The 12,960-nt window shown below is 39.0% G+C and overlaps 1 protein-coding gene across 4 annotated transcripts in view; it reads right to left on the minus strand.

Moving 5' to 3' along the window:
- The window catches only part of MYH10 (myosin heavy chain 10), a 146,059-nt gene that overhangs the window by 63,790 nt on the left and 69,309 nt on the right, over window positions 1-12,960 (minus strand). For 2 of the 4 annotated variants that reach the window (XM_030534085.1, XM_030534081.1), the window contains exons 7-10: window positions 9,090-9,119; window positions 7,336-7,353; window positions 4,703-4,795; window positions 768-831 (exon numbers count right to left, since the gene is read on the minus strand). In XM_030534085.1, coding sequence (XP_030389945.1) covers window positions 768-831; window positions 4,703-4,795; window positions 7,336-7,353; window positions 9,090-9,119 — 205 coding nt within the window. The remainder of the gene's footprint in view (window positions 1-767; window positions 832-4,702; window positions 4,796-7,335; window positions 7,354-9,089; window positions 9,120-12,960) is intronic. The other 2 variants (XM_030534082.1, XM_030534083.1) reach the window with 2 other exon arrangements.

The raw sequence follows: 12,960 nt of genomic DNA on the forward strand, positions 1-12,960 counted from the left end.
AATTGTAACACCTACCTGATTTAAGAGTCATACTGATTTAGGCACTTGAGCCTTAACCTCGTTCCTCCAGAGAGCATACTGAACTCTGAGACTAACACCCTGACTTTTCTATTACAACGCAACGAGAGCAATTTTCAACAAAACAAAATGGACTACTACAGACAAGTGTTCATCTGGAAGTATGGAAGAAATAGGAATCAAGACCATTCAGCAAAAACTGAATCATTAGACTTCATACAACAAAAAGCATTGCACAGATGTAGTTAAAAATGGGACAGAAGTTGGCCTTGCAGCCCGCCCCGGACGCGCTGCCTATGCAACCTAAACGAGACTAAAATCGTGCTTGTGACAATGGGTACACATATGGCAGAGATCAGTTGATTAAGGTGGCGCCATTTTCCACAGCATTACTTTATGGACTACTGGCTTACCTTAATCGTTTTTTTCCAATAAACACCCACATAGTCATAATCTAGCAGATTTCAAACAAAGTATTACATTTTCTGAAAACTTATTTCCGAGTAAAAAGGAAATTCTCAGACTACTTGATAATATGATAAACTGTTTTGAAACATAGGGAGGATTTCGAGTCAAAGAAAGCATTCACACTATGATACCTTATGTCACTAAGTTCACCCAATGTTATTTCCCGCAAACGTGTTAACGCTGCATTACAAGGAATTCTAAGCAATACACAAAGCTGGAGACAAAAGGCTGAGTGAGTCACTTCATATTTTAACCAATGTTGCACTGCTGAAACAGGATACAGGTTTCAATGTTGGCCCCAACAATATAACCCGTAACATCGAAGTTAATTCTAATGAACTTGCCCTGGAAAAGAAACAAAAAAAAAAATAAATATATTTTTTTTAAGTTGCTAAAAATGAGGTTGTCCATATTAAAACATCTTTCCCATTTAAAAAGGCATATAGTAGAACCTCAGAGTTACGAACATCTCAGGAATGCAGAATGTTCATGACTCTGAACAAAACATTGTAAACTTTGGAAAGAACAATCAGAACTCAACATCGACTTAATACAGTTTTGAAACTTTACTAGGCAGAAGAAAAATGCTGCTTTCCTTTTATTTGAGTAGTTTGCATTTAACACTATACTCTAGTGTATTTACTTTCCCTCTCCCCTCGCCCCCACCCTTGCTGGTGCTTCATTGTGTACTTTTGGTTCCAAATGAGGTGTATGGTTGACTGGGCAGTTTGTAACTGATGTTCAGAATATTGAAATTCTACTGTATTAGGTAACATTTGCATCAGTCTTAATAGGTGATAAGTATTTAATACAGATAATAGTGGCAAGATACTCATTCACACCATTCATACACGTTCAGTTGTATTCTATTAAAATGTTGCAATCTACTATAAGGTGCGATGTACTGTAAAGCGACACTGCAGTTTTTCAGAGGCTCAAAATAAGGTCAGAGAGGCACTTTTTATATTGTTATGAAAGAAAGCTTTTACTAAAAAGTCATTTAATTTTAATGCTGATGAAAGGTGCTGAGTTCAAAGGTTAGCAACAGCAGTATAAAAACTTTCTCCTGAATGAGTCTCCATCCTGACTTGAAGGCACACCTCCAGTGAAGTGAAATCATTCTCTGCACCCATTCAAGTCACTCTGACAAGGTCATATCTACACTAGGGAAAGAAAAAGGTGTAATTTTTAAAATGAGATGGCTTTTCATAAATCCCAAGTTTAGACAAGGTAGGTGATAGTTTGACCTCTATGCAACTGTTCAAGATGAAACCACCACTTGCCTCGTCTACATTAGTTATACAATGAGATGTGCCATCTTGTTGGCAATAAAACACATTTTCCTAGTATCAGGACATGTCTACAATAAGTCAGTAGACTTAATGTAGAATGCAACGTAGAGATGTGCCAAGTCGAAACTAGACTGAGGTGACCAAATCCTTTAATATCGCATCTGCCATTCACATAGCACATGCCACACTTGATTCAGTCTTTTAGAGATAAAAACCTCAGTGCATGACTTCAGCCATCCAGTACTCCTAACATTACGGATTGCTTAGAAAGTTGAAAGTATGCACAGATTGGCATGCTTATGTGCTTGGATATCTTATTGCTCTATTGTACAATTTAAGTGTTACAGGAAGAGAGTTATAGCACTGAGAGTAAACAATGCAACTCCAGTTAGGGACTTTATGTTCAAGCTGACTCTCTCAAATGGTGTCTAAATCGGAGTTCCGATGTCTAACTTTCAGACACACATGCATGAAAACTAGCCCTACAAGTACTACAGAACAATGTCCTATTCACATTTAAGTTTACTTCAAAGGTCCCAAAAAATATGCCACTATGCTCTATTACTCATACAAAAAATTGTGGTTAAACTGGGCGAACTTCAGCCTCCACAACTGTGAATTTAGCACTGAAGCTTATTTTAAAATGTATGAAAGATGTGCTAGCTGTTAAGGGCCAGAGTTTGTTCTCTGACTTATCCCAAATATCATTGCACAGAAGATCAGAATACTCCATAAGCTCACTTTGAGACAGGTAACTGGCATGATGGATGGTGAACATATCTGTCTCTTTCATTAGGAAAAATATACAGCTTTCTGGAAATGGTAAGAATAAAAAGACGAACGAACTGACTTCTTGTTTAATTTATGTCAAAACAGATTAGATAGTCTGTACCGTACTAGTAAGTCTATAGTGACGGCTTTTTGAAACTGAAGAGTAGATTTCACACCATCTGCTATAAGAACAGAATATTCCAGATATGCCGCTTAAATTTGAAAACACAGAAATACTATGAGCAGACTCAAGTCACTGATATTTAAGCAATAATTGAAAACACAGAACCTTCAAACCAGTGACTGGATGATAGATTGTGCATTACTGAATTTATCAAAATCACCAAGTGAACAAATAAATGATATTGGATCACAATGTATTCTCCAATTTGACAACTAGCTTAGTTCTGTTTACAACACACACAAGCAAAAAAGATGGCAAGAGACTTGTTTTGTGGTGTCTGCAATCCCAAATTTGATTAAAATTACAACAAAAAGATTAGAATGGGTAAAAGGATAGGGAAGTTGGGATTTTACTTCCTGGTATACTATCTAACATAAGAACTGTATATTTTGTAGGAGAGTAGACCCGACAACCTCACTACAGTACTGTCTGCTATTAAATTTCAGGAAGTTGGGAGAGGCTGCTGGTTTTTGTGCTAAGTAACAAGGCACTGCACTTCAAATCTAGGAGATAAGAGAATTCATACTGCATTCTTCCCTTTGTGGGAGGATTGCTGTAATTTCCTTTTAAATCCTTATTATTGAAGACTATTGAAGGCACCAGCTGGAGTGCATTATACTTACTCCTTCATAAAAATAATGCCAGAGTCACTCGAGTGAATATGTTCACAATGGTAATGCAAACTTAAAGGGAAAAAATGCAAAACAGATGCTCTACAGCTTTCATAAAAAAGTATTTTCATTAAATTAGTAGTCTTCAAGGAATCCAAGAAATAAATAAAATGGAATTACAGGGCAGCTGAAATCTGTTGATATTATAAAGTTTACATCCAACACATCTGAATACCAACCATTACTGTAAATAATGTGGCTTTAAGAATTCTCAAACTTGCATTTTTGTGGTGCCCTTCCTAGCTTTTGATTGATAGGAACTATTTAAAGGATCTAACCAAAACAGTAAAGGCCATAAAGCTGTTCAGACTGAATTCTTATTCAAAACTTCACCCCCGATTTTGTAAGACAGATATAAAAGTTCTATTTGCTCTGTAAAATTTAGTTTACACTTTAGCAAGAGCACAGCTTCTTTAATTTATCAAATCTAGTTTTATTTTATATATTAAGTTGTGTTACTATCCATGCCTCAAGTTGCTCTACCAGCTTGTAAAGTATAAGCGTAAAACCAAAGAAAGTGCTTTTCTTCTCCCCTATTGATATTTGAAAGGCCTATACAAACAGAGGGTGACACGGGAAACATTTTAAACTGACTACACGAGTGCTCTATGCATTTAACAAGACAACTTTCCAATCTTTCAAATCATAATCTTAGATTTTACTCAACAGCAAGTGAAAAGTCCACAGAGAAGTATGATTTTTGTTTAAGTTGAAAACCCTTTAAGACTGACACAAACCCATAAAATTCTAAACCAAGTTGATAGCAAAGCTGGATATTCAGTCATAATCAATTGGTGTCATAGCTATCTCGCCACTTCACTCACAACTTTAATGAGTTGCTATGGGCTCTCAAATGATATGCAGTTTGGTAATTCACCAACTACGCTGTACACAACCACAGTTCAGGTCTATTGTGTATTACTAACTTGTGTCATAGGCTACGTGCACGACACACTGCCATCTGCGGAAAGTTCACCACTACACATCTCATGTAAACAGCACAATTGTGTACTCATGGATAGATGAGCCTAGGAGTTTTGTATTAAAGCAAGTGTTTGCCTAACACCACATTGTTACCATAGTATCTCTAGTAAATTAAATATGCTGGATACAGCATTGGAATAAGACTTCAAAATTTCAATATACAAACTTCAGTTGAACTCAAGACGGTACAGTGAAAAGGAACATTCCAATACCAATAAGGTAGGTTCTCACAAACAGAGAGCTAGCCTACGAATAGGTAAAATGTATATTTTTGTGAACCACCATCCAGATTTTGGATTTTTTTTTAAACTTACAAAACGGGAAGAGTTGTCATTTTTCACAGTCTTTGCATTCCCAAAGGATTCCAGAATGGGGTTCGCCTGCAGAAGCTGACGTTCCAGCTCCCCCTAAAAAAACCACACAAACACAAAGCAAACATATATGAAACGTGTATGTCAGACTGTCCATGATTCTGTTTCCTTTCTGATCATTTTACCCCAGGTGCCTGACAAGATCTTCAAACACATTGCCTCTTATTTGTTTGATTCCTTGCTCTGTTGACACTCTTCACTGGAAAAGAGAAGATGGCATCTATTGTATAGAAAAGTGACTGAGCTTAGGTGGGCTGATGTTAAAAACACTCAACATAAGGTGAATTCAAGTTCAGGGCAAATGAATTAGGCACAGAATTCAGAATAAAGCCCATATGCTATTTTTGCAGGGGAAAAACAATTTGACAAAGTAATTAATAGTCTTTGGATTTCTGCCTAAGATGTTTCTGCAAATTAGAGCTTTAGGATGGTTAATAATCAGTATCTAAACCAGGATCATATAGAACAGCAGGTGCTTAAGCATACACCACCAGTCAGCAAGCTCTTGAGTCTCATAGCTAACTGGAGATTTTAGACAGAATTTGTGTATTTCAATATATTTTGAGCTGGAGTAAGTATGACACAAATGGCATAAGTGAAGTTGAATAATGCCAAATTGTAACATTAATTATTTTCAAACTTAAAAAGCAAGTCAACATATGCTGTACATAGCTGTATTATTATTTATGACATCCAATTGTTTTAAAGCGTCCTGAAGTTTAAGATGGTGAATTTATAATTTCTATGGAGCAAGTACCTTAAAGAACTTTTCAATTGCTGCCTATTAAAAGATCTGGCTAGTATAACCAGGTCTATGCTGCATCCATGAGCCCATAAAAGTAGCAAGTGTGTGGGAAGATGTGATACTAATTCCTTGCCCAGAAGGATGGGAACAAAAAGTGGAATTATGCCTCTGGAATGTAATCACAAAATTAGTGTTCATAAATCTGCTTTTTCCAATCATTTACCATTTATAGCACATGGAGGAGTAAAACTCCTGGACTGAATGAACAACTGACAATGAGAGACATCACACACCTCTTAATCCTTACATAAGTCAGTGATTACACAAATTATTTTTTTAAAACTCACTTTGATTAATGCCTGTTAGAGGCTTTTATTTTTAAGTTGTAACATATCAGATTTGCTGAAAACTGATTTCTGCTCGTTCTTGATCTGTTACTTGACCTCAGGTAGACTGCTCAAAGTTTGAACCACTTCAAAAACAGATTTCCTTTCAAACTGTATATCCTTTGAATTCTAGAGTTCCTAAAAAAATTCAGAGTACTCTCCCAGACTAACCACTGAACATTTACAGAGGACCTGCACAAATATTGTACTCAGTTTCCAGTGTTTTAGAAAGAAGAAAAAAAAAAGTGTTCCTCAGTTCTGTACCAACAAAACAGAAACCAACTTGGAGAAAAATTTTTAGCACCTGCTCAGTGTAGTGGTTGTAATACTAGTCTATCTTTTTTATATACTGTCTAAATCGATTGTTCAGAATCTCTGATCCATACAAGGTAGTGGGCAGCATCTTGTTCATGTTTTTGCGCCTTCATTGTTAGCAGATGTCAGGGACAGTTAGACAGAGAAGCCTGCTCACCCTTTTGTACTCAGCATGAAACAGACTAAATTAAATACGTGAAATAAAAGTAAGCCAACACCTTTCACAAAAGGATGCCCAAAAGTTGTTAGTTCATTGAAGCTCACTGCTATTTCAGGTTCTACTTAGTCTGGAAACAACAGATATAGGTTTCAAAATTTTGGCTTAATGACAGCATACTGTGTTACCACTGAACAGACAGGTACTACAGACCTGTGCTGTACATACTTCAAAGTTTAAGAGAAACCATAGTAAAAATATTGGAAGCACAAAGAAATGGTTTGGTCTCATAAGGGGCATTATATATAATTTCAGAATGACATGAAATGCAATAGCCTCCAATTTGGTTTGAAGAGACTATATTGACACTTATTTATGGAGAGTAGTTGATCTTTGTTCAAGGGATTTTGAATGTTTGAAGTACACAGATTTGGAAAACCGTTAAGTTCCAATTCTTTTTTCTACTGATTTGTCACTGTTCTTTAAGAATCAGGATAGGAGTGGTGAGGAATGGTAAAGAGGAGAAACTTGATTCTAGCTTTTTAGGCTGTAATGTTTTTTCCTAGTTGAAGTTTTTGGAATTCATGACTAGATAAGAAGGAATTTATCACAGATTACTAAACAACTAACTCATACTTAAGTATTCTCTTCAGTTTTATAACAGTTTTAAATTAGACTAATTTCATTTAATTTTATGAAATCAATTATCCTATTCAGAAACATTCCACAGAGATTTTAGAATGCAGGCAAGATTGGGCTAGATTCCCCTACTTATACAGTCAAATAGATCTTGGAAAAAGCAGCATCAAGATATTGTGAAAAGTGAAGTCATGCAATAATTCATGCAGATCAATAGAGCAATGTAAGAGCAAGGACAAGAGATACTGTTATCTCAGTTTTAGAAAACCAGCATCCCAGTGATTTGGTTCATTGTGAAATCTGGGTGAGAGACAGGGAGCTACATGCTACTCACATACAACAGGGATCCACTCTGTAGTTCAAAATGACAGTGAAACAAAATGTTAATGGTTATGATTTATGCAATATATCAACAATTCCGGATTAGAATTTAAAATATTCTTATTGACACATTTAAAATATGAACATAATTGGACATTTTTTAATCCTGATGGGAAATAGGTCCATTGGCAAAAAAGCAATCCATCTAAACATGATTCAGTAGTTTCTGGTTTTACAACAAAGAAACACTGAGTAAAGACTTCAAGTAAAATTTTAGAATTGCTCATGTCCTGTTGATTTTCAATGAGATTTAGGCACTTAAATACCTATATATTTTGAAAGTGGATTTAGGTGCTTTTGAAAATGTTACTTTTATCTAACCCTGGTGACCATGATAGAGACACCCTGAAAGCAGTGATTAGAGTAGTAGTTCTCAAACTTTTGCATTGGTGACCCCTTTCACACAGCAAGCCTAAAAGTGTGACTCCCCTTATAAATTAAACCCTTTTTTATATTTAACACTATTATAAATGCTGGAGGCAAAGCAGGGTTTGGGGTGGAGGCTGACAGCTCACAACCCTCCAAGTAATAACCTTGTGAACCTCTGAGGGGTAACAACCCCCAGTTTGAGAACCCCTGGATTAGAGTGTACACTTTGTCTGGTGTGCTTTTCCCTCTGCATTAGGGAGTCCTAATTTTATCCTTAACTCCCTATTTCCGCTAGTTAAAGCGGTAGAGGTCACAGCAATTTCTGTAGATAGAAGTCCGGACAGCCCCGCTGACAGCTCAGCAATGCTCCATCACATCATAAGAATGGGGAAGGGTTAGAACTCAATCATTATTGCTTCCCTACCCCTTCCTCTGTCAGGAATCAGAGAGCATCATCTTCACAATAATTCCAGATAGCCTGAGAAACAAGAGTAGCTCAAGCACACATTGAAGATTTCAACCCATACAGGACTGAGCAGCCACTAAGCTGTTGGGTCAGGTTATAATAAGTCATGGCAGATTTTGCACTTTAGAGGAAGTCTTGATTTTTCCAAGCCCTGTACTGTTGTGAAGAATATCATATCAATGTTTGTGGCCGAGTGGCTATAAAACATTCAAGCACCCAAGTTTTTAGGATTAATGTGCATTTAAGTTTCCATTAGTTTAAGTTTAAATTTAAATTTCTTTAGCACATCACTTAATAATGCCAAAGCATTCTGCACTAAAATCTCCACAGTACATTTACCAAGGGCACACAGTAAGGTGGAGGATTTAAACTGGTGGTAACGATAGAGCTTTTGCTTCAGGACTGATTAGAGTTGCCAACCCTACAGAACTGGCCTGGAGTCTCCTGGAATCAGCATCTATCTCCCAGTGACTCTTGAAAGCAATCCGGAAGATTTTAATGGGGTATTTTAAGAAAGTGACATTATGTCATGCTGGGGGTGGGGGGAGAGAAGGAAATGTCCTGGAATAGTTTTAAGCATTGTTGGCAACTCTAGGACAGATAGATACCAGATTTTTCCTGGAGCATTGCAAGCTAGTTTAATTCAAAGTCTGTTACCAGTCAGTGCTTTTATACAAAATGAATAATACATTTTGCTAAGATTACTTAGTTGCATACCTGTACTAGTCTGTCACCATTTCATGATAAACATGCCACCACATTAGTAGTATACAGACATATTTAAAATTGATCGTTCATCTCGTCATACAAAAATAGTTGGAAAAATATAAATTAATCCATATAAACTTAGAAGCATAAAGAAAAACACTTGCCTGATGTTTCACGGGTTTAGGTGATTCGGGCTGTTCATTGCAAACAAACAAATGCAAGTGTTAGCAAGTCTGCATTTTTCCAGCTGCAAGCTATACCCCATGTTAATTATATGTTAGTTTAACCAAACACTCAGTTCATGGAAATGGTTTTAACCAGTTACTGTAGCTAGAAGCAGAGCTATTATATTTCATTTGTCATTTCCTACTAAATTTTCCTGTGCATATTCAAAGAACTAATGCCATATGAAGTACACTTGCCAGAGAGTAAGGGTATGGCTACACTTACAGTTGTACAGCACTGGGAGTTACAGTTGTCTTAGTACAGCTGTGTAGGGAAAGCGCTGCAGTGTGGCCACACTGACAGCTACCAGCGCTGCAGTGTGACCACATTTGCAGCATTTACAGCACTGCTGGGAGTGGTGCATTGTGGGCAGCTATCCCAGCGTTCAAGTGGCTGCAACGTGCTTTTCAAAACAGGGGTGGGGTGGAGTGTGACAGGGAGCGTGGGGGAGACAGAGTGGATTTTTGGAGCTGACACTGTGTCAGCTCCCTGCCTTGCAAGTTCTAAGGACTGGAAGATACAGAGCACCAACCTTCAATCATTTAAAATGTTTTGAGCTCTTCCCCCACCCCTCTCTTACTCACTAAATGCAAATTATGCACTCCTAAATAGCCTTCAGACCACATAAGCAGCTGCTCAACACGGACTCCCCTCTCTCCTCAAGCAAACAGCTGTGAACATTCCAAAGCAATTCCCCTGCCTCTGCTCGCTCCGCTGGAGCAAAGAGCAGCTGTGTTTGTTTTTTAGATAAGTAGCTCCGGGAGCTCGGAGTTCAGCCATACTTCCAGTTTCTTGTGGACAGGAATACTGGGATACCTCCTAATATCCTGGAGGCCAACAACAGCGCTTTTGGTCGCCACACTTGATGAGCAGCGCTGCATCACCGGCGCTGCAATCGTTACACCCCAAGCAGACCAGGTGTACAGCCAGCGCTGCAGCCAGGGAGTGGCAGCGCTGGATGTGCCTTGCAGGTGTGGACAGTTACTAAGTTGCAGCACTGTAAACCCACCACCAGCGCTGCAACTCTCCAGTGTAGCCAAGCCCTAAGTCTTCCCTCACACATACTGGTATTTATGGCCTAACAGGCTACTGCAGACGCAAGAATTTAAATTAGTTGTTGTATACATATACTCTCTCAGTAATGCCGGCTAAAAATAACCGAAATAAAAATTAAGTTGTTCTCTCTCTGCAGGCTTAATCACTGGACACTGTATTTATTCAGCACTATGGCATTCTGCATCCTTCTAAAGAAACTAGCCTGGTCCTAAGAGATACCAAGACGAAGGTGGTCTAAGCACTTGCTTCTCCCCTAACCTCCCCAGAAAGGATGTTTTTGCTGTGTAATTCCTTTTTAGAATTAAATGTGCAACTTCCTATCTTGGTCTCGCACTAGAAGAGCAGGGGGGTTTCAAGAGTGATTTTTCTTCTTAGGAGCAAGTAAATATTGTTGAAAGACATTTAGTTGGACTTAGAGGGAGAAAATGCTGTCAAAATATGAGAGTACTGTGTAGATGTAGTAGAAATTTTCCAAAATTTCTATTTGACAGAAAACAAGATAGATTCTTGGGAAAAATTTTGCAAAATAAAAAAAAAAAAAAAATCTAATTTTTCCAGCCAGCTCTAGTACTATGTAAGGCCTGATCCTAAAACCTTCGCTCACAGAGGACACGAAAGGGCTGCAAGTTCAGGCCCTCAAAAATCAAAAGACCATTTTAAATCTTACTGTAAAATACCCTTTAAAAAAAAAACTAGTGTAATCAAAAATACCAAGCCAAATGCATGCTATGAAATCTACGTCCAAAATTTCCAAAGCACTGAAGAAGTTATTTCATAGCAAGGAAAAAATGTCTCTAAAGATGTTCTTAAGCAAGTAAGCAAGCTGCTCATTCAGTTTGAGGTTTTGTTCAACTTAAAAACAAACAATCAGCAAGTCCTATTAACATGTCTCATGATGCAATAGTAACATTATAGGCTGGTCTAAACAAGCTCTTGAACTGATATACACTAACACCACTTCGCTCTTACATAGCTCTTTATCAGTAAATCTCAAAAGAATAAAATTAAACCATTTTAGTTATTTAGCTACAAATCGAAGTGGACAATTATTTTAGAATAGAGGTGGCTAAAGTCTGTTTGTTACCATCTTTACGAACACTTTTATTCTGGAGCTGGCAACAAACTGACTTTAGCTTAGTCAACTTTAGCCACCTTTATTCCAAAGTGTCCACTGATCTGCACAAACAAAACTCATTTAGTTAAAACCACTGCAAGCCTATGTGTGGACCAGCCCTATGTTGAAGGCTTTAGATTCTTTAAAAAAAAGACAATTAGTTTTGCATTCGGCAAAAACAAGTTTTGCCAATTTCTCTTTTCATTAATGCTTTCCACTTGAATTAGATTTATTGAAAGATGTTACTGTACTTAAGTAAAATATTACTGGTCAGGAAGGCCTCCTGCCCTTCTAGTCCCCACAAGACTCCCTGATCTGGTTAATTGTTGCAAACTTATATGCAGCCATGCCCCTAATTCTCCTCCATTTCCCTCCCTCTACCACAAGTTTATACCCTCTGCACTGGCTTTTTAAAATACCATAGAAGCACACAAACAAACATTCTATAAATGTGTCTGTTCTCCAATTTTTGGAATTGTATATCAAAAAGCCACATTAAGAGAACATTAATGTTGCTAAATTAAGCCTTCCAAAAAAGTTAATCTGAATTCCGGCACTTCCTACCTATGATCATATAATGAAAGATTGCAGTTAGTTTTCGTACAAGATCTCTGTTATTCGTTGCACAAAATGGACCTGTGCACCTTCTACCCAGCTAGTCACAAGCAGGGCTGGCTTTATGAACTGCGGGGCCCGATTCAAATATCCAGCGGCAGTCCGGGGTTTCAGTGGCACTTCGGCAGCGGGGAGTCCGCTCCGGGTCTTCCACGGCACCGAAGGACTCCCCATCACCAAAATGCCGCCAAAGACCCCCAGAGAGGACAGCCACCGAGTGAGTAAAAAAAGGCGCCTACGGCGCAGGGCCCTGGTGCAGGACTCTCAGACGTGGGGCCCAATTCCAGGGAATCAGCCAAAAGCCAGCCCTGGTCCCAGGTCCCCTTGCCCTCTTCCAACCAGCTCCTCAATTATCTGTCCTGCCCCTCTCCCAGCATCCTGTTATTCCTTCCACCAGCTCCCAGTCTAACCTCCTGTGTCCGCTGCTGGCGCACACACAATATAGAAAATAAATTTGCTTGATTTGAAGTCACAGACGGCAGAAGAGACAAGTTCCCTGCTTTGAATTCTGGTGCCTGGCCTGGATACCATTTACAGGGAAAGTCCTGCTTTGCCCCTGCAGCTCTAGGCTGGAGCATAGAATCATAGAAATGTAGGGCTGGAAAGGACTTTAAGAGGTCATCTAGTCCAGTGTCCTGTGCTGAGACAGGATTAAGTAAATCGAGAACCACCCTGACGGGCATCTAACCTGCTCTTAAATGCCACCAATGAAAAGGATTCCGTGGCCTAAGTAACCTGTTCTAGTGCTTAACTAAGGCACGCTGCTGGGGGGCGGGGGAGCCTGTGGCCAAGAGCAGCGTGCACCACAGAGCCTCCTCTCCACCCCCACCCCATGAGCCGGACCTGCCGGCCACTTCTGGGGTGCAGCACGGTGCCCCAGGACAGGCAGGCAGACTGCCTGAGGCCTCCCCCCCACCCCCAAATCAGGAGCCACTCAAGGTAAACCCAACCCCCAGCCCTTCCAAACATTATAAGTCTCTCAACCCCCACCTGGAGCTCCCCTCCTGCACCTGTGGGGGACAGCA

Source organism: Gopherus evgoodei, chromosome 15, assembly GCF_007399415.2.
Source record: "Gopherus evgoodei ecotype Sinaloan lineage chromosome 15, rGopEvg1_v1.p, whole genome shotgun sequence".
NCBI lineage: Eukaryota > Metazoa > Chordata > Testudines > Testudinidae > Gopherus > Gopherus evgoodei.